Source organism: Pteropus medius, unplaced genomic scaffold, assembly GCF_902729225.1.
Source record: "Pteropus medius unplaced genomic scaffold, Ma_sr-lr_union100, whole genome shotgun sequence".
Lineage (NCBI taxonomy): Eukaryota > Metazoa > Chordata > Mammalia > Chiroptera > Pteropodidae > Pteropus > Pteropus medius.
Window position 1 is genome coordinate 1365428 of NW_024345872.1, and position 22395 is coordinate 1387822.

Consider the following 22395-nt stretch of genomic DNA (forward strand, 5'->3'; position numbering starts at 1 on the left):
TGGACCAGCACATAAGGATAATTACACAGACTTGTTGTCCTCATTGTTTAACCACCTTTGCCCATTAAGAAATAACAGCTAAAGAACACATTACGCCTCTCGTTTCCATGGATTTCTTCCTCTAAATCTTTGGAGTTCGAAGGCACTGAATGGATTATGGCTATTTCACTTTCTGCCTCTTAATGAGTAATTTGCAACCTGAAAAATTTAAGAATTAAATAAATGGTTCTGTAAAGCAGTTGGTCTCAGTAATGTGTTTATCACTTTCTTCAGTTCCTCAATTACAATTGATCTCTTTTGCTAGGCTGTTAATCATTAGAAAAAAGAAAACAAGTTTTAATCTTTGTAGGCATCTTCTAGCCTGGGATTAGCACTCATAATTAACAATTTGTCTCTTAGAATCCACAGCTTTGTATCTAAACAAGTACTTGCAGATTAACAAGACACCGGGTTCAGGAAGCCTACATTAAGGCTATAACAAAAAGATCTGTCAGAAAGACCACCCTGTTGAATTCCACTGATAAGTATTTACTCTAACTTTGCTCATTACTCGCCATGTATGATCAACCTACAGTTAATCAATCAGCGTATCCAATATTGAACCAGCCCTCTATCTCTCTGCTAGGCGCCATGAGAACTTTTTCAGTTTTGATTTTAAATGTATTGCCCTCATGTTTTCTTAAAGAAAACACAGTGTCTCAGGCTATGTGTCCTTATTTGGGATTTTAAAAATGTAGTCACTGAAACCATGGAGAGATTGGAAAGAAAAACATAACATGAGCCCATAGGAAGCCTATGCTTTCTTGTATGCTGGTGACAAGCCATGTGTGGGGAAATAGAAAATTGCACAGCTTCAGGAGAGATATAAGGAGAACTAAGTTAGTTCTCCTTTCTTTAAAATTCTTCCAATACTACCACCCATCCACCAGTTTAGGCTTTAAAGAGGAAAAAAGCAAATAAGAGGAAGGAAGACAAAGTTGTAGAGTAGAAGGTAGCATGTTGACGTGAAAAAAAAAAAAATTGGCCCATGTAGTCAGGCACATCTGGGTGTATCCTGGCTCCACAACCTATAAGCTCTGTGACCTTCAGCAAGTCACTTAAAACCTTTATAAACCTGCTTCATCTAACATGAGGACAATATCTATCTTGCAAAATTAATGTGAAAACCAAATGAAATAATGCATGCAAATCACCTAGCACAGTGTCTAGCTCATAGTAGGAAATATATATAGAGAGAGAAACATTTATATATGAATAAAAGTGTGAGAAAGTAAAAAGGTTGAAAGCATCTTTAGAGTGCTTTTTATCCATCCATGAAGGAAGATTGGATTCTCCCCACTTCCCCAAGAACTTCTCCTCTACATTAGTTACACTCCCATCCCCTTAAGGAGTGGAGGCTTCTGCACAATTCAGTTAAATTATCGGGAACAGATAACACTGAACAGAAGAGGTTAAAGGGGAATCTGGGGCTATACATTTGAAAGTTGATTTTCTTTCACTGTGTTTTTGTGTGTGTGTGTGTGTGTGTGTCTTTGTTGTGTCAGTTTCAACTGAGCACACACTATGAATATTGCCTAACATATAATTGACACAGGAATTAGCTACTCCCCCCACCCTCAGTTATAAAGTGGTTGAGATTTTTTTAAATGTAAATTGCTCTGTACTAATTGATCTAATTTCCTCATTTAAAAAATTCCCTTTAAAGGTCAGAGAGTTATTAACTCTACTGATGTTATGAGGTTGGTACTCTTCCAGAGACAGAGAGGAGACAAGCTTCTTCTTCCTTCCTCCACTGCCTGAAGTCTTTACACTCAACATAATTGACCTTGGACATGTTATTCTGTGACCCATGGACATTTTTAGTGCCATTTCCAGTAATAACATGTCTTGTTCTTTCTGTTTGCCAAAGTGACTGGGGTTAAAATAGAACTTTCTCTCTGGATATGCAAATCAAATGTTGGTGTTCTGCTCATCAACCTGCCTTTTTTTGTTAATTGAAGATATAATTGAAAACCTATGATTATAATGACCTGATTCTAAATAAGGAGGCACAATCATTTCCATAAAACAAATCTTTGGTTTGTTTTTTTTTTTTCTCAGCACCAAAAGAGCGCCTCTTTGTTGATTTTGCATCCACACATAACAGGGCTGTTCTTGTCAGTGAGTTTTGATGGAATTTGGTATTTGCGAAATGGTTCACTGACATCCAGTTGAGGGCCCCACTGGACCCTGTGAGTGAAGCCCTTTTTTATGTGTAATTTTCCGAGCTTTTATCCTAGTTGGAATAAACTTTAAGTGTTTTCTTTCCAACCTTGGTTTAAACATCTGTGAAACTGTATCAAACATTGGATTTTTGAAAGATAGTTACTGGCATCTGTATAATATGTAGTATAATATGTGATGGTTACTGGTATCTGTATAGTATGTAGTATAATATGTGAACCAGTGATCCTATACCTATGATTCTCCTCCTTGACTGTGCTTTAGAATCACCTGTGGAGCTTTAAGAATAATGACTTCAGATTTCCACACCAAGGAGTAGACCAAATGCAAAGCTCTGTGGCAAGTCCTTTATAGAACCCTGTCTAGATTGAAAAATAATTCTTCATCAGCCCTTTTTGAGCATGGTTGTTTAACTGGTTATTCACACTATCATTCTGTCCACATTTCTTAATTTCATCTAAATAAGTGTCATGAGTAACTCTGTCAAAGCCTGTTGAAATCCTGATGCACTATATGACATTCTCTGATTTACCACTCCATTAACACTATCAAAAACAAATGACATTAGTTCAGCATATACCTCCATGGTATGCCATTTTCTTTTTCAATTTTGCTTCTCCTGAAAATGGAGTTCAGCATTAAAATGTGCTAGCTGTTGAGTATATAGCACATATTGGTGATAATAAAACCATCAGTCTGACTACTCATGATTAGGAGTGTAGTACCTGTATGGCCAGGGAGAAGAAGGGAGGGCAGAAATATAAATTCAGATCTGTTGTCTACACTAGGAGACTTGCTATTTCTCCTTGCCTCACAATTAAAGCACTGGTTAGCTTGTTTGTCTAGAAAAGCTAGTAAAGAAGAAAAGAATCTCTAGCAACTAAAAAGCAGCAACTAAGGGTCAAAGTGCTTCTAGCTCCCTCCAGCCACTGGAACCTGTGTTGTGGATTGGAATGTCTGGGTTTGATGGCCCGTGCTCATTTGGAATTAAAGTCAGACATAAACTTCCTGAGTTCCAGAGAAGCAAGCGTACTTTGCCACTCAGTCAATATTATTTTGAATGTATTTCAGGAAGAGCAGGGAGCATTCCCTTCTTTTTCTGTAAGCCACTATGGAACAGCAAGGTTTATTGATGGTTTGTTGACACTCCTCCTACTTTGAGGGCAAACTTATGCTTAAAAGTAGGGGCAAGTTGGGATAACTGCAACTAAAATAATTATAGAATAGTAAAATGGTTTCTTTTTAATAAAAAAAAAATATTGCCCGTCAAAAGATAGATAGTTCTTAAGAATCATTGATTATCAAGGATTTAGCATAGGAAAATGGGACCTAGCCATAAGAAAGTCTCATTTAGATTGTAACTCAGAAGCAGACAGCTCAGACTGGTGAGTTATGACCCAGAAGACAGCCAAAGGAGAAATAGATTCCATGACAAACTAAAATCTAAGAGACTCTAGCCAGGTGAAGAGGGAGAAAGAAAGACTGAAAATTTGCCTCGAGACCTACTGTTGGCCAAGACCGATATTCCATTATCCTACTATTTTATCTAATCATTCTTCCGTGTCCTTAAATGGCTTGGGAATAAGCCAAGGGTACAAATGCCTAATGTCTTAATAGGTTGTTACATGCTTTGTTCCAACTTCTGGTGACTCTATGAATGAGTGAACAGAATCATCATAGGGTTTTCAAAGTAAAAAAGACAAGAAAGATAAAGATTGAGAAAGGAAAACGCAATGGTTTACTATTGCCTTCTGCTGCATAGGGTATAGGTCCAACACATATGTGCTTGGGGCTGTGGTGTCACAAATCACTAAACACCTAGGAAATGTAAGCAACCCTGTAGAGCCCAGACTTCTAACTAAGCAGGTCAGTCCTCAAAATCAAAGTTCATTCTAAATAGGCAAATCATGGAGTGTGACGTGATGATAGGCATTTGCCAACTGAAATGCCCAATTACATATCTTATTCTATGACTTTTTAAGTCTGCGCTTTTGCCAATGAAAAATGAGCTCACCAAGAAAATCACGGTTTTGGTGATAAATAAGATCATTTCTGACCGTTGTCATCATTTTGAAATACACTTTTCCAACCTGGTTGTGACATTTTAGAAGACCCTTTGCTTTATGATAAAAGGATACTCTGAGATGTCTTACATAAGCCTCTCAGCAGAGAAAGTTAACCTGATTAAGGCAGTGTTATCCCTGTAGCCAAGAGAACCAGTGTTCTAACATTATCTCCAAAACCAGGCTGACCTTTATGTTGCAACTTCTCTTTCTTTCTTTGTTTCTTTGTTTCTTTCTTTGTTTCTTTGTTTCTTTGTTTGTTTGTTTGCTTGCTTTCTTTCTTTCTTTCTTTCTTTCTTTCTTTCTTTCTTTCTTTCTTTCTTTCTTTCTTTCTTTTCTTTCTTTCCTTCCTTCTTCCTTCCTTCCTTCCTTCCTTCCTTCCTTCCTTCCTTCCTTCCTTCCTTCCTTCCTTCCTTCATTTTCTTCCTTTCTCCCTCTCCTCATCCTCTTTCCACTTCTTTTTGTTCCTCTTTTTTTTATATAAAGAATTGAGCCAGTGATCAAGTAGCAAAATTTATCAGCATTTTTCATCAATAAATGAATGTGAAGGGGCCAGACAAGGAACTGTATAGTGTTGCTACCAACTATACATATTATGAGTTGAAGAATAAAATCTCTTCCTAGGTCTATAAGTCAGGAGCTCCATGACCTTGTATAGATTACTTCTCACCGGGTCTCCATTTCCTTATGACTTCAAACAAGTGGAATTTGATGAGGTTATTGGTTGCCTATCAACCCCAGAATTCCATGGCATTCCTTGTGCTTAAAGGGCCCAAGGGGTAGGTCACATGGCTCTTGATTCCACCAGAACAGTTCCTCTTTAATTTGTTCTCTGTATTGAGTTTCCACATGAGATTCGCTTAAATAAAAAAGGAAGCTCATAGGTCCTCTTGCTCTGATTCTGTGTTCTTAGTCTACAGACAGCCTACAGCCTTCCATGACTGCTGGAAGAGCCATGGTTTTGGGTGTGTGTTGCCTTTAGGAGTGCTTCTAGAAGAGTGATCTTCAGAAAGCGTCTCAGAGACATCTCTCATCACCTCCTGAATAAATCTGTTTCTCACAATATATCTCATAGAAAGGGAAAGATTTCCCTTTTCCTACCAAGCAAAGATACTTGATCATGATGTGAAACATGCTGCATGTGGGAGTGGACAGCCCCACTCTGACATGAATCTTGAGGAGAAGCCAGGGAAGAGCACTGCAGAGATAAAACTCCTGCAAGGGCCTGTGGTCTACACTCTGTGGTATCATGGGATGAATTGTATGTTATGGTGTAAAGAGCTGTTCAGCTGATGAACTACTTATAAAATAGAATTTGAAACCAGGTTATGTAACTGAAAATACATGTTTCACAAATCATATCACAGTCTGGCTGTTTTGATCCTAATATAGTTATTTGAAAAAGCCCAAAGGAATCAAGGAGTTAGTCCCTTTCTTCTCTAATATTCCAAAATGAGATATGAACAAATGTATAATGTTAAATGGTACCTTAGAAATAGAAATCAAATGTGGGTTGAAGAGAAAATGGGAGGTGAGGAAGTCAATATACCAAATATAGACAATATTTTGAGGCATTTTATGTAAAAAGGACCAGAGATATGGGGCAGTAGAAGAATGGGACCTAGGATCAGGTCCCTTTGACCTCCCTGACTTTGTAGCCTTTATCTTCATTTTTGTCCTTTTTATTCTACCAGCCACCTTCTCTTCTCATTGTCCTTTGGCCTCTGTCTTTCCCCTATGTTCTCCTCCCTCTGCTTCTCACAGCTTCTCCTCCTGCTCCATTTCACTTTCCTTCCCTTTCTATCTCTATACCTGCCTGTACTCTCACTTCCAAATCCCCTGTGAATCTAAACTTTGGGTTCTGCTTGGGCTGCTGAGAGTTGCTTTCTGAATACATAGCCTGCTCTATGTTTCTTGACAAGCACTATTAATACAGAGAGAGTAGAATGAACACATGCATTGTCAGAGTCATCTGGAATTTATTTTGTGGCAGTGGCCAGTCCTTTTATTCTTGAAAGGAGCACTCTAAAGCTAGGCCAACACCTAATCAGTCAGTGGTACCTAATTACCTTTTACCATCAACCTATAAGGGGTAGATCTATAATAGATTCATTTTAAATGACTTTTTAAGGATTAAACAACAAAGCCCCCCTCCCCCATCATTTGGTGACAGATGAAAACTACTATGCAGGACAAGTAGGGAGCTAAATTAAACCACATTACTTATTCAGTTGTCACATTGGACTGTTGGGTTGAATAAGTCAAAGTATGGAATACAATATTAGTTATGTATAGTAATTTCCTTTTTGGAGATTTGGCCCCACTTACCCTCTTCTTAGAAATAAAGAAATGTCAGGGCCTTTTATGAAATCCAAAAACACTTCAGAGACAGCAATACACAATGGCCTTTAACCTCTGAAATCCCAGGTCATGAGTAAACTATGTCATAAGGTGTCAAGTCACTCGTTGCCAAATCTCTCTCATAAAACACTAAAAGGTAGTTGGAAATTCTACAGTGAAAAAGGAGCCAGGACAACAGTATGTTGTAAGCAACAACCAGAGTACAAGCTGCTTATAAACTCCCAACATATATAGGGACACTGCTGAATATGATGTGAACCCCCTTGCCCTTTGTTCCCCATTTCTAAGCAAATAAAAAATGATTAACCTCAAAAGGGCTTATTTCCTCTTTAGAGGCAGAGGCAGAGTTGCTCATGCTCAGTGTACCTCATTTCTTGAAGAGCCCTTGTCTCCCTCTGGTAGGAGAATTCCTACCTCAGAGACTGGGAACAGTAGAAGATGGTATTTTGCAGTAGTCAGGAGCATAGCCTTTGGACTCATACTCCTTGGATTCAAATATTGACTCCTTCATTGCTAGTTGTGTGATATTGGGCCTTGGTTTATTTATCTGTCAATTGGGAATCATAATTGTGTTTACCTCAGGGAGTCGTGGTATGGATTAAGTGAGCTAATAGTAATCATTCGATAAATGTTAGCTATTAACAATTCTCATGGACATAATGTTTTTTAAAGATATTGAGATATAGATGAATAGCTCTCTTGGGCTCGTAGTTCAACTACATTGTATGTTAAATACATTTTTATGAGGCAGCCTGGAAGCCTATTCACCATTTTTAACAGGATATCCACAGAAAAATGTGTTTCGAGTCCCAAATATTCAACTTAGAAGGAAATGTTCATACTACACTATCATCTTTGTTAAGTGAGTCTTTATATCAGTGCTGGAGACTCTCATGGTTACTAACACATTTCCATTTAAGTCCTCTGGTTTTCTTTTTTAACATCTTAACCTAAACTTTATAAACTTTATAATGAACCGAAATCACAAACTGAAGCTTTTTAATTAAATGCTTAGTCCTATTTCAAAACTACTTTAACAAAAATTTATTAGTTACATATGCATTGTTTTGAGGAAAATGGTAACATCTAAGATGACTGCTTTGATCTTTTTTAACTGAAGAAATTGTCAATAATATAATTTAAATTATTTCCTTAACTGCGTAAAGTAGTTTTAGTGCTCCGAGTACTTAGATATAGTTTCTCATTGAGGTCACTGTAAATTGTGATGTTTGTGTGTTATTGCCAACAGATTTGAATATTAAAAATTCCAGAACATCAAAAAATTCTAGGTATATCACAACGAAGAAGGGCACCATTTTTTGGCCAAAGGTTATCTTTCTAACATTATAAATAAGGTCAGTAGGTCAAAGACCTATACTGTCTCACCTTAGGAATTAAGCAGGATGGACTGAAGAATAAAAAGGCTTGAGTGAAGAAAACCAATTAGGAGGCTATTGTAACAGTCTGAGAGAAGCTCAAACTTAAGCAGATAATAGCAATAGAGAGAAATGGATGAGTATGATAGACATTTCTAGAGGTTGCATTAACAGAAGCCAGTTGATAGATTATAGTAAGGATTAGGGGAGGGGAAGGTAGCTGGATGAGGAAGGAGGAGAACTCAAGGATAATTCTTGGGTTTCTTAAGAAGCAACTAACTATAAAGGAAACCTCTAATCTAATTTCTAATAGCCAGCTCACTTTGAGTTTTTACTAATTCAAATAAAACCAAAATGTGATCACTCATGCCTAGATATATTTACCTTAATCTTTATTCATCTAATACTTAACTTTGCTAGTAAAATCCTTTTTGCTGTGATTGTTCTATTAGCTAAAATTGTATTTTTCTCTCATTAGCAGGGCCTTGGGGAGCAATTTTATGTTACAAAGATAATACCCAGCTGACTCAAAAGATGCATTCTAAAAGATCATTTTTAAGTTAATTATTTGAAACACAGAGTGAATTTTCCCATAGAAATGGCATTATGTATAGTGAGTAGATCCTCAGATCAGTCCACAAAAGCTAGTTTAGCCCATAATATAAACTGAAAGTGTGGATTTTTGCTATGGAAATTAGTTGGAAATAATAATGTTGCAATTAAAACGAAAATAATAGTTGAAAAAGAAATCATCTGGGTTTTTGTTTCTTCAAGGGGTAGTACTTTCATGAAGTCCTACTTGATGAAAAGAAACTTTAAACCTAGGAAGACAAAGAAATAGATGAGGATTTTTGTGTAAATTGGACAACACAGGCTTTTAAATTTAATTTTTTAATTAATTTATTTTTTAATGATGACATTGATTAACAAATTCCCTTAAGTTTCAGCTGTACGCTTTAACAGTAAGTCATATATATATATATATATATATATATATATATATATATATAGTGTCTTCACCACCCATAGTTAGATTTCTTTCTGTTACCATATATTGTACCCGCTTTACCCCATCTACCTCTCACCTTCCCCCTCCCCCATGTACTCTGGTAACCACTAGTCTATTCTCCGTGTCCATGAGTTTCTATATGTTTGTCCTGTTCATTTGTTGCTTTTAGGATTATATCCCACATATAAGTGATATCATGGGATTTTCAACTTTTTCTGTCTGGCATATTTCGCTTAGCATGATTACCTTGAGGTCCAACCATGTTGTCGAAAATGGCAGTATTTCATCTCATCTTATGGCTCAGTAATATTCCATTGTATATATGTACCACAACTTCTTTATCCAATTATTTATCATAGGACAATTCGGTTGCTTCCATGCCCTGGCCACTGTGAATAATGCTGCTATGAACGTCGGTGTGCAAATATCTTTTTGAATATGGGTTTTCAAGTCTTTGGGGTAAATAACCAGTAGAGGGATTGCTGGATCATATGGTAAATCAATTCTTAGTTTTTTGAGGAACCTCCGTACTGTTTTCCATAATGGCTGTACCAATTTGCAGTCCGATCAACATTGTATGAGGTTTCCTTTTTCTGCACATCTTCTGCAACATTTGTTATTACTAATCGTATTGAATATAGTTATTCGAATAGGTGTGAGAGGGTATCTCATTGTGGTTTTGATTTTCATTTCCCTAATAGCTAGCGATGTTGAGCACCTTTTCATATATTTCTTGGCCATTTATATGTCCTCTAGGGAGAAATGTCTGTTCGGGTCCTCTGCTTATTCTTTGATTGGATAGTTTGTTTTTTTGTTGTTACTGAGTTGTATGAGTTCTTTGTGTATTTTGGAAATTAGACCCTTATCAGAGGCGTTGCTTGCAAATATATTTTCCCATTTGGATGGTTGTCTCTTTACCATGTTGACAGTTTCTTTTGCTCTGCAGAAGTTTTATAGCTTGATGTAGCCCCTTCATTTAATTTTACTTTTACTTCCCTTGACTTTGAGGTCAAATTCATAAAATCCTCTTTAAGTCCAAGGTCCTTGAGTTTCGTTCCTGTGTCTTCTATATATTTTATAGTTTCAGGTCTTATATTAAGGTCCTTAATCCATTATAAGTTAATTTTGGTATGTGGTAATAGACAACAATCCAGTTTCTTTCTTTTGCACTTTTCCCAGCACCATTTATTGAAGAGGCTTTCCTTTCTCCACTGTCTGTTTTTGGCTTTTTTTGTCAAAAATTATTTGCCCATATAAATATGGGTTTACTTCTGGACTCTCGATTCTGTTCCACTGGTCCGTGTGTCTGTTTTCCTGCCAATATCATGCCATTTTGACTATTGTCGCTTTGTAGTATAATTTGAGTTGGGCAGAGTGATGCCTCCAGCCTTGTTCTTTTTTCTCAGAATGGCTTTGGCAATTCGAGATGTTTTGTGCTTCCATAAGAATCTGATGGTTTTTTGTTCTTTTTCTTTAGAAAGTGCCGATGGGATTTTGATGGGGATTGCATTAAATTCTTATAATGCTTTAGGTAATAAGGTCATTTCAACAATGTTGATTCTTCCAATCCAAGAATGCGGATTTTTTTTCATTACTTTGTATCTTCTTCGATATCTTTTAATAAGATATTATAGTTTTCATCATATAGGTCCTTCACATGTTTTGTTAAATTTATTCCTAGGAATTTTATTCTTTTTATTGCAATTGCAAAAGGAATTATTTTTTTCCACTTCTTTTTCTGATACTTCTTTATTAGAGTATAGGAACGCTATGGATTTCGAACATTGATTTTGTATGCAGAAACTTTACTGTATTTGTTTATTGTTTGTAATAGTGTTCTTGTGGAGTCTTTAGGGTTTTCTATATAGAGAATCATGTCATCTGAAAATAGTGACAGTTTGACTTCTTCATTTCCTATTTGGATGCCTTTTATATCTTTCTCTTCCCAATTTCAGTTGCTAGGACCTCCAATATTATACTAAATAACAGTGGTAATAGTGGACAGCCTTGCCTTGTTCCTGTTCTTAGAGGGAAGGTTTTTAGTTTTTCACCATTCAGTATAATGTTGGCTGAAGGTTTGTCATATATGGCCTTTATTATATTAAGGTACTTTCCTTCCATACCGATTTTGTTCAGTGTTTTGATCATAAATGGATGCTGTATCTTGTCGAAGGCTTTTTCTGCATCTATTGATATGATCATATGATTCTTATTCTTTGATTTGTTTATGTGGTGTATCAATTAATCAATTTGCGTATGTTGAACCATCCCTGTGCCCCTGGGTTGAAGCTCATTTGATCATGGTATATAATCTTTTAAATACGTCGCTGTATTCAGTTCGCTAGTATCTTATTGAGGATTTTTGCATCTGTGTTCACGAGGGATATTGGTCTATAGTTTTTGTTTTGTTTTGTTTTGTTTTATCTTAACCAAGTTTTGGTATAAGGGTAATATTGGCCTCATAAAATGAATTGGGAAATATTGCCTCCTCTTCGATGTTTTGGAAGAGTTTGAGGATAATACGTATTAAATCTTCTTTGAATGTTTAGTGAGGCTATCTGGTCCTGGACTTTGACTTTATGGTAGGTTTTCGATGATTGTTTCAATTTCCATACTTCTAATCGGTCTATTTAGATTTTCCAGTTCTTCTTGATTCCGTCTAGTAAGGTTGTTTCTTTCTAAGTTCTGGTCCATTTCTTTTAGCATATTAAGTTTGGTATTATATAATTTTTCGTAGTATTATTGTATGATCCTTTGTATTTCTGCAGAGTCCGTCCTAATTCCCCTTCTTTCATCTCTAATTTTGTTTTTCTGTGGTCTTTCACTTTTTTCTTTAGTGAATCTAGCCAGGGGTTTGTCAATTTTATTAACCTTCTCAAAGAACCAGCTCTTTGTTGCATTTATGTTTTTGTTGTTTTGTTTTCAATTTCATTTATTTCTGCTCTAATTTTTTATTTCATTCCTTCTGCTGACTTTTTTTTTAAGATGAAGTGTAAAGTTGTTTATTTGGGCTCATTCCAATTTTTGGAGATAGACCTGTATTATGACTGCTTTTGCCGTGTCCCAAAAGTTTTGATATATTGTACCATCATTATCATTCATTTCTATGTATCTCTTGATCTCTTTTTATTTTTTCTCTGACCCAAATATTCTTCAGTAGTATGTTGTTTAATCTCCATGTATTTGTGATTCTTCATGTTTTCTTTTAACAGTCGATCTCCAGCTTCAAAGCATTATGATCAGAGAATATGGTTGGTTTGATTTCAACCCTCTTATAATTGTTGAGGCTATCTCTGTGTCCTAGTATGTGGACAATCCTTGAGAATGTTCCATGTGCACTCAAGAAGAATGTATAAGCAGCTGATTTGGGATAAAAGGCTCTGTAAATGTCAATTATGTCCAGTTGTTCTAATTTGTCTTTTAAGGATGTTATTTCCATATTAATTTTCTGTTTGGATGATCTGTCCATATCCTAAAGTGGGGTATTTAGCTCCCCTACTACAATAGCGTTTAGCTCTGTTTCTCCCTTTATTTCTGTTAGTAATTGCTTTATATATTTTGGGGCTCCCTGACTGGAAGCATAGATATTATTAAGTGTTATGTCTTCTTGGTTCATGATTCTCTTTATCATTATGAAGTGTCCCTCAGTATCTTTCTTTACCTTTTTTGACTTTGAAGACTCATTTGTTCAATATTAGTACCGTTACTCCTGCTTTTCTCTGAATGCCATTTGCTTGAAATAACATTTACCACCTTTTCACTTTGAGTCTATATTAGTCTTTGGAACTAAAATTTGTCTCCTGGAGGCAGTATATGGTTGGGTTTTGTTTTTTGATCCATTCTAAAATTCTGTGCCTTTTTATTGGTGAATCCAGTCCATTTACATTTAGGATGCTTACTGAGATATGAGGTCTTCTTATTGCCATTTTATCTTTTACCTTCTGGTAGCTCGGTGTTTCCACTGCTTCCTTGTCTTTCTGTTTCTCTTTTCTTTATTTTGGTCGGGTTTCGTGGGTTTTCCCTCTGGTCTTTGTTTTATATTATATCCTTCGGTTCTGAATTTTTGGCGTGTGCTTACCATTACAAATATGTAAAGGATTGTTATATATATATATATATGTAAATATGTGTGTGTGTGTATACAGTCGTCCATTTTCTTCTGCATGTGCCTTATCTCCATTCCTCTTTGCGAATTTAGATCTTTGAATCCTCCCCTTTTTAGTCATTGTTGTCTCAATTTGTCCCTATGTAAGCTGAACGTTCATTACTATCTTGCTATAGCAAATCTCTTCTTATTTTTTAAGCTCATAATGCCTTGTTCTTAGTAAGGGTTACACTCCTCTGCTTCTATCAGCCTGCTAGTCACCTTACTCCTAATTATGTATTTTTTCTTGTCATTTTGTTTTAGGTGAGCTGACCCCTTTCAGTGTTTCCTGCAATGCAGGCCTCGTAGTGGAGAATTCCCTCAATTTTTGTATGTCTGGAAAGGTCTTTATTTCTCCTTCATATCTAAAGGAGAGCTTAGCTGGATACGTTATTGTTGGCTGGCAGTTCCTTTCATTTAATAGTTTGAATATTTGATTCCACTCCTTTCTGGCTTATAAAGATTGTGCTGAGAAGTTAGACGATAATCTAATGGATTTTCTTTTATAGGTTGCCGTCTTCTTTTCCCTGGCTGCCCTGAGAGTTCTGTCTTTGTTGTTGATTTTTGATAATTTTAATACAATATGTCTCGATGAAGGCCTTTTTGGGTTGATACAATTGGGTGTTCTGTTGACTTCTTGAATTCCAAACTCCAGCTCATTCCTTAGATTTTGGAAATTCTTGTCAACTATTTGTCTCAAAATGCTTTCTAATCCCTGCTCCTTTTCCTCCCCTTCGAGAATGCCCATTATTCATATGTTTCCTCTCCTGATGCTGTCAGCTAGTTCTTGTATTTCTCTTTCATTATTTTTCATTCTTTGGTTTCTCTCTTCTTCCTTCTGTTGTATTTCCAGATGTCTGTCTTCGATATCACTGATCCTTTCCTCCATTTGGTTGACTCTATTTCCCAAGCTTGTTATTTCATATTTCTCCTCTTTCAGTGTGTTCTTTATTTCCAGAAGTTCTATTTGGTTCTTTTTGAGGGTTTCAGTCTCCTTGCTAAAAGACTCATTCTCCTCATCTAGTTGTTTTATCAGTTCTTGAAATTGTTGATATGATTTGTTTTGGATTTCATCGATTTTTTTCAGAAGTACCATCCTGAATTTTCTGTCATTTAAGTCACATATTTCTATGTCTATAAGTTTATTTTCTGGAGAATTTTCTCTTTCTTTCTGAGATGCCTTTTCACCTTGGTCGTTCATAGTGCTTAATGGACTATTTCTCCACCTGGGCATTAATAGAAGTATATATTCTGCTTTTTTTTTTCCAGAAAGAAGATTTATTATATGAAGGTCTCTCTTTATTTGTTGCAAAAATGACATTTTTCTTTTGGTTTCCAGTATGTGGTGTCTAAGCTTCTTGGATCCCTGATTTATATAAAGCCTTAATAATGACTTTTTTTTTTCTTATAGATGTTTAAACATGCTCGCTACCCTCGGTCTCAGTCCCTATCAGTGTTAGCAACAGTATCAGTAGTGTTTGGTCAGATTCCCCTGGGGCTTCACGGTGTTCAGTCTTGGAAGATATGGTGGGAGAAGACCTTTGGGTTTTGGGAAGAGGGCTGCGGCTCAGCTTCACGTTTTGCAGCCTTGGCTGGTAAAAATCAACTATCGTTTCTCTGCCGCCCCCACTTTTCTGCTTTCTGCTCTGTGACTGGACACTGCTGCCAACAGTGTGGAGCTCACAGCTCTCTCAGGCAGGGCTGTTCAGGGAACTTGCCACACCTTCTCCCCTCCCCTTCTTCCTATGGGGAGCTCCGGCTGCAAGAGGCATCTTCTTTGTTTCTCCCAGTCCACCACCTGACACCCAGGGGTTCTGACCTGTGGTAGCTCTTATGCACAGATCCCATGCTCAGACATGAAGGTGTGCAGTTTGAGTGTTTTTTGCTGAGCTTTAGATGTTCAGCTTATTGTTGTTTCAAGGAGAGAGATCTGGGGACATCTCTCACTCTGCCATGTTTCTGATGTCACTCTAAATTTATTTTTTAAATAATGTTTTTGGAGGTTTCAAAAATTATTTAAGCAAATTATTGTAGAAATTTCAGGAAATTAAAAAATATGTTTTAAAAATTAAGTCACCAATAATCCCACCATTCAGAGAGAACCACTATTAACATATTAGTGTGTTTCCTTTCACCTTTTTTTTAGTACGTGCATTTTTTAATCAGTCCAACTACATTAACTATAGTACATCCACATGATAAACTATTATGCAGTCTTTAAAATGATATTTTTGAAGACTTTTTAAGAACATCATACAATAGTTATTATAGTATTGAGTAAAAGGCAGCCTTGCATTTGATACCTAGATTGGGGACGAGCGTGTGCAAACAGATCAGCACTGTCCAATCAGGCAGGAGTCATCCAAGACCTCCCCCTGCACCTTCAGTCCCACCTCCCAAGAAAAACCACAACCAATATTTTTGTAGAAATACAGAAAAGGACATTTGCACTCTTTGAAGTGCTATAGAGGTTTATAGCACTGGTTCCTTATTACTTCTGATTCTCTCTCAAATGACAGGACTTTCTTTTCTTTAGCTGCACTATCACGAGCACCATTCAGTCTTTACAACTATGGTCAAAGTCATTTTTTAATTCATAAGTGGAATGGAAAGAGGAACATGCATTTTTCTAAGGTAATTAGGCATGGATTGAAGAGAGGCGAGAAGGACTTGGGTAGAGATATATGTGTACTTATGAGGAACAAGACTATATGGAGTAGAGTATATTGAGCTAAGAGTAGTGAAAGGAAAGTGAGAAAATGAAACCATATAACATGCAAACAGACTGAGGCAGAGTAGAAAGAGAGAAGAGAGATATGTTTGTTTAGGACCAGGCTTTGCTACAGAGCAGGGAAAATAAAATGAAGGGCCGAGAGTGTGGAGGAATTGTGGCCAGCTGAAATAAGAGTTTTTGGGGAGGAGGCAGAAAATGTAATTTGCAATAACCAATTTTTTTAATAAGAAAACTAAGATGATTTGTGAGGACAGGTGCTTCAAATGCTAATTATCCAAAAATCTAAAAATATTATTCCAACTTAATTCATCTGCTGAGATTGTGCACTATTTGATTTTAGCCCAATTACTGATTTCCTAAGAGCAGTATATGCATTCCTTTTCCATATTATCTCCTTTTAGTCAAGGTTATATTTGCCACTGACTTGTATTTTGGCATGGAGTTTTACTGGCTTAACCCTCAGAGAAAACCCTTATAACCTTATTTCCAAGTTTTTTTTGGGGGGGTGGGGCATCTCACTGTCACCTGAATTGCTGCAAGAGTGATAATTTTTAAATGTTATAGAAAGTTTGAAGTTTTTGTCAGTGTCATTCTCTAATATGGAATTTTTAAGACCCAGGGTATAAACCAGAAGAAACTGGATTTGTGCCTTCTGCGCCAACTCATAATCCTAATATGTATGTGGTGATTAGATTTTTCTATTTTTGTCTATAGGCATTATATCTGATAGCTACTAATGGAACCCCAGAGCTCCAGAATCCTGAGAGACTGTCAGCTGTATTCCGTGACTTTTTAAATTGCTGTCTTGAGATGGACGTGGATAGGCGAGGATCTGCCAAGGAGCTTTTGCAGGTGAAAATAAAATAAGACAATTACAAAAAGAGAGTCATTATGTTGAGCTTTTCTATCTCAATGTGTGACAGCAAGAGAGCTCTGTCAAGAGATGTATAATGAGAGTTATGCTATAACCATGTGATTTTAGACCACAGGCACATAAGTATAGGCATGCATCTGATACATGATTAATTGGCATGCTGCCTTTCTTCTGAGAAGTTGGCAGTTTAATCTATGAATCTCTTTTGTTCTTCCTGGAGTCTTATTTTGCAAGGAAAAAAGAAAACAATGTGAACCTCTGGTGTTGCTGTTTTCTAAACTTTACTTGTGCCCCTGGATGTTGTATGCAGGTGCTCTTGGCCGGAGGTAATTCTCTACATAACTATGCAATTATTTCCATGGCATTTGCTACTCTAATGCTTTACTGATCAAAGCCCCTTTGCTTGTGATGCCAAATGGCAGGCACCTGCTTGCCTGGGTGAGTACCATCCAGTGGTGAGTGCCTCTGTAACCATTTGTCCTTTTCATGGCTCTCAGGGATTATATATATGATGATAATTAGTACCTATTCTGTACCAAATTCTTTATACACATCTCATTTAATTCTTACAACAACTCTATAGGGTAGATGTTATTATCTCATGTTACAAATGTAGAAATTGAGGCTCACACAGCTGCTGAGTGGCAAAACTGAGATTTGAGCCCTGGCTTGTCTGACTTTCCACCACACAAACACACAAACCAATTTAGAGCTAAAGATGTATAGGCATACCTCAGAAATATTGGGGGTTTCGTTCTAGACCACTGCAATAAAGTGAGTATAGCAATGGCAATAAAGTGAAACATAATCTTTTTTGGTGGAAGGTTTTGCCTTCAATTTGTAAAAAATGCAACATCCATGAAGCTCAATAAAACAAAGCACAATAAAACAAGGTATGCCTATATTTATATTGAAAAAGCAACACATGCCCAAGATTACACATAGAGGTTCACTGCTGGGGACTGTTCCTCAGGGACATATATCAAGCCCTGTAACATCCAAGAACAGTGAAGGCTTGGTCTCTCTGTGACTTTGAACACATAATCCAGTTAAACAAAACGTGCAATACTTGGTTATTAACCACAGATTCAGTCAGTTTTAGGCCACAAAATAAATCTGTTCCCATTGTTTCTGAACTCCCTCTAGCCACACCCCAGCAAAAAATATCTCACTGCAAATCAAATCGCACCTGGAATAAACCAATTTGGAGGAATTAAGGAGGCTATACCTTCTCTTTTCTGCTACCTGTGAGCATTTTACAGGCTGTCATAAGACCCTAAAATTTCAAATCTGGAGTGGCCCTTTATTAATCCTCTAGTTAATCTGGTCTCAAATTAGATGAAAACTCCAAACGTTTGAATGTTTCACTTCTACGTCTTTTCACCCCCTTTCACTACCTCACACACATATTCTGATACATATACCAAGGATAAATGAAAATATAGATTCTCTTAATGTAGCTATACAGTTACATAGATAATTGAATCAATTATCTAGTTAGTTCATTCCCCAATAGTAGTTTTATCTGAACCAGATAGCTGATGGAAGACTATATTGAATAGCTGCATCTTTTCTTTTTATATTTATTAGCAATAACCTATATATCACCTTAAGTCAATAAACATTCTCTGACTTTAACCTATTTAACCCATTCTCGAGGCTAGAAAGGAGAGAGATTCATGACATTTGCTCCACTGGAAGACCCAAGGAAAGACACAAGTCTTGACTATTTGTATACCTTTTTGTATGGCCTAAGTTAGTTCTCTGTCCATCAACTGATATTTATTGAGCAACTCCTATTTGCAAGGCTTAAGTGCAGTGGGTGATATAAACCACTTAAAGGCATGATCCCTCCTCTCCAGAAGTTCACAATCTCCTTGAGTACACATGAAAAAAAAAACTAATGCAATTTGTTTAGCGACTCATTCAAGCCAACTCAATTTGTTTAGCGACTCATTCAAACAGTAAATGCCATGATTCTATAAGCTATGGTGATCAGAAAATGTCTGCGAACGGGAAGGAGTTCTGCTGGGCCTTGAAAGATAGATCAGTTTTAGATAGATTGAAGAAAAGGGGAGAAGGAATTTCTGATGGAAGAGCTATACTATAACCAAATACATAAGCAAAGTTTAAGGAAACAAAATAGAAAGTGTCGCTGAAGTAAAGAGTTCAAGTAAGGAAGCTGCAGGATATAGGACCATAGAGGGCCTTGAACACCGGACTAAAGAGTTAGGGCTATAGGTAGTAGGAAAATACTGAAGATATCTGAGGGAAACACATGATGAACGCTTGTTTAGGGAGATTAATCCAGTGGTATGCAATAAGAGTTAGCAACAGGAAAAAATGGAGGCAGGAAGATCAATGGGGAGTTAGTGTTATAGTTCATGATTAAAGTTGATTAAGCCTGAGCTAAGGAAGGCAAGAGGTCGTTATAAGAGGCACTGATAAGAAAATAATTGGTAGCTGATTTCATGTGGAACATAAGGGAGAGGAAGATAACAGTGACTTCAGAATATCAAACCACTAGTAGCACTCAGTAAAAGCAAAAGTGATAGAGGATCACACAGTGGCTAACATGTCTTTGCCTCTATGTAGTTTGCAATGAACTGTAACTTACCTTACTTCATTTAACCATTGTAATAAGCAGAGGAGAGGATTAAACCTAGGTATTCTGACTTCAAAGCCCCTGTGCTTTAACATATGTTTTTAAATGTTGAATTCAGGGTGACAGAAGGACATTTAAAAGAAAATATCCAGGAGGCAATTGGAGAAATAGGACCAGAATTCAGAAAAGAGATCAGGTCACACAATATAGATTCGGGAGTCACTCCCATAAAGCTGATGAGAGGTTGAAACCATGAAAGGAGACGAGCTCTTAAAGGAATTAAATTAGGAAAAGAAGATGATGAGAGCTAAGTTTTGGTCTGTGGGAGGTGAGAGGAAGAAGTGAAACCAGGGAGGAAGATGGAGAGGGGGTAGTCAGTGAGCATGCAAGCAAGCGTGTAGAAGAAAACCAAGAATGTAGAATACCACAGGCCCCAAAAGAGGAAAACATTTCAAAGAAGGAAGGGATATTCACTTGTAAAAAGAACTGCAGAGGAGCCAAAAGAGAAATGATGGAGACACAACTATTGGATTTAGTTGTTAGGAAGACATTGGTTTCAAGGTCAAGGTTAAACAAAGACATTTTTTTAAGTATGAGAGCTTCTCCAGATAAAATCAGCAGTTTAAGAAAATCGGAAAGTCAGACTTTTGTAAACACAGTGAGATTTTACAAGACCCTGACTGAGTTTTCAGAGGATTTCATGACAGTGAAAGACAAAAACATCTGAAGGACAAAAGCGGACACTGTTTTTAATAAAATGGTGTTTAATTGGATGCTCAAAATGCATTTTAATGAAAAAAACTGCTTGAAAATGCAAAGCAATATACTTGTTGAAGGAAAGAATTCCAGTAATCCCTCTTTTTTTTCTTTTTTAGCATCCATTTTTAAAATTAGCCAAGCCTCTCTCCAGCCTGACTCCTCTGATTATCGCTGCAAAAGAAGCAATTAAGAATAGCAGCCGCTAGGACTGCAAGCCTTATCCCACACCATCTCCCTCATGAGTAAGACTGAAATAAAACTCTGCTGCAGGAAACATGGAAGAAAAGACAGTAAAACTGGGTGGATGTCTTTAGCTTTCAAACAAATAGAAACTTCTTATAAGCCTTTTTCCTACTCCCTCAGATTATGTAATTTATTTGTAAGCCTGAACCGCAGCCCAAACAGGGCAGCAATGTCGAAGTGGCCATGAAGTGGTCACTTCCACCGTGAAGCGAAAGAGCCAGTAGTGAATCCCCTCATTTTGTGCATCCGCTTTGAAGAAAAAGGTTTCTCAAAGGTGCACACCTCCTCTTCATAGTGTTGTATTTGTTTTTAAGTTAGAGAGTAGTCCCTCTTGCATTCGAACCTCCTTCAAAACTCCTTACCCAATGTGATGTTTTTCACTTTCATTGTCATTAGATGTCCAGCAAAAAGAAGTCAAAACATTTTTTTAAAAAGAAAGCAAAAAAAATAAAACCCACACACACACACCAAAAAAAAAAAAAAAGAAAGAAAAGAAACAAATAATAATAAAAAAAACCCCAGAGCAAGTACTACGTGAACATGTGGAAGTCCATGCCCTGATAGAGTTGCAATTTTTTATTCTTCTTCTATAGTGGCAGCTTGGTTTGTGTACCTGTTTTTCTGCATTTGCATTGGAAAAGGTTTCTTTTAAGACATTTTCCAAAAGCAGAGAGCAATATATGTGTTCAGGAAAGGTTTTAAAAACTGTATATCTAAATAATACTCAAATGGTGAAATCCTGTCACATCTTCATAATGATGCTTAATAGGTGATTGATTTATCGTTTATATAAATCAGCTTGTTCTTTTTCATGATACTTGAAGAAGGACACATCAAAACTGTGGCACTCCTGTTGGGTGAGTCCAGGACCTGAACTTAGGAAATCCTTATAGGAGAAATGATACTTAAACAAAGATGCGACTTTCTCTGAGAGCCAAAAGGAAAACAAGATAAGTATGCAATACTGAAATCCTTGTTGGACAGTAAGTAAACAAAGATTTAAAAATACCTAATTTAATCCTCTCTTGTGCTCGTGGAACATATGCACTATAAAATAGGCACGTTGGGAGGAAATAGACCCATTAACCAACATTTGCTTATCATAAAAATCATTTATTTGACAATTTATAACATTTTAAAAATTTTAAAAATATCTGGAGAACAAAGATATTGTAAGTGTTCAACTCTGGAAGAAACGGAGGTCAGTGAAAACTATATCCCAACCAACATTTGGTTCTAAGTACTAGTTCCCATTTTCCCTATATACCACCAATTTTGTTTCAGGATATTATGTTCATACCTGGTTTTCGGGGCTTTAGAATTTTGGAAACATGTTCATAAAGATCTGGAAGTTCTCCAGTGAAAATAATTAGTGTCTTCAATCTTCTATCACTAGAAATATAAGTCCAACTGAATTCCTTTTGTGGCTTGGAGAAATATGAAAATTTGTCTATTATTTCACCATGTATCTATTTATTAAAAATTCAACAGTTGGCATTTCCTGAATTTTCTGAGAGTAGAAAAATATCTGGAGGGTGTCAGCGTAGAAAAGGACATGCTTCTCTTTTGAGTGTATTGTCAAATTTTATACATTCTGCAAAGTTGTTTCTCTAAGTCTTTGAAAAACTAACAATTTGTGTTGTAGAAGGCTTCTCGATTTGTAGTATATCAAGAATCTGAATATAACCAATCTACATTCAGCAAGATTTCTTATTTTCTTACAGTTTTCTTTGACTATAAAATTTGGGAAAGGCTTAACCACCCCACCCCCCCCCTCTCCACTTCACACACACACAGAAATGTCCACAGTGGGATAAAACAACAAATGTAAAAAGAAAGTCAAATGGTAATATTAATTTAAAGCATACCACGTTATACTTTGCAAAAAGGTATTTAGGCCTGAGATTTTTTAATGCCACACTGTTCTAATGAGAGAAGGGGTGGGGGGCTTAATTTTTATTTCACAAGATTTTAAATTAATGGGTTTTTTTATTTTTTTTTTAT

General features: G+C 36.5%; 1 protein-coding gene across 13 annotated transcripts in view; it reads left to right on the plus strand.

Moving 5' to 3' along the window:
• Positions 1-22091, plus strand: part of PAK3 (p21 (RAC1) activated kinase 3) — a 279838-nt gene extending 257747 nt beyond the window's left edge. For 11 of the 13 annotated variants that reach the window (XM_039874753.1, XM_039874744.1, XM_039874751.1 and 8 more), the window contains 2 exons: positions 16625-16762; positions 20265-22091. In XM_039874753.1, coding sequence (XP_039730687.1) covers positions 16625-16762; positions 20265-20354 — 228 coding nt within the window. In that variant the 3' untranslated portion in view covers positions 20355-22091. Of the gene's footprint in view, positions 1-16624; positions 16763-17094; positions 17223-20264 lie in introns of all 13 variants that reach the window. The other 2 variants (XM_039874755.1, XR_005655430.1) reach the window with 2 other exon arrangements.
• The last annotated feature ends 304 nt before the right edge of the window (positions 22092-22395 follow it).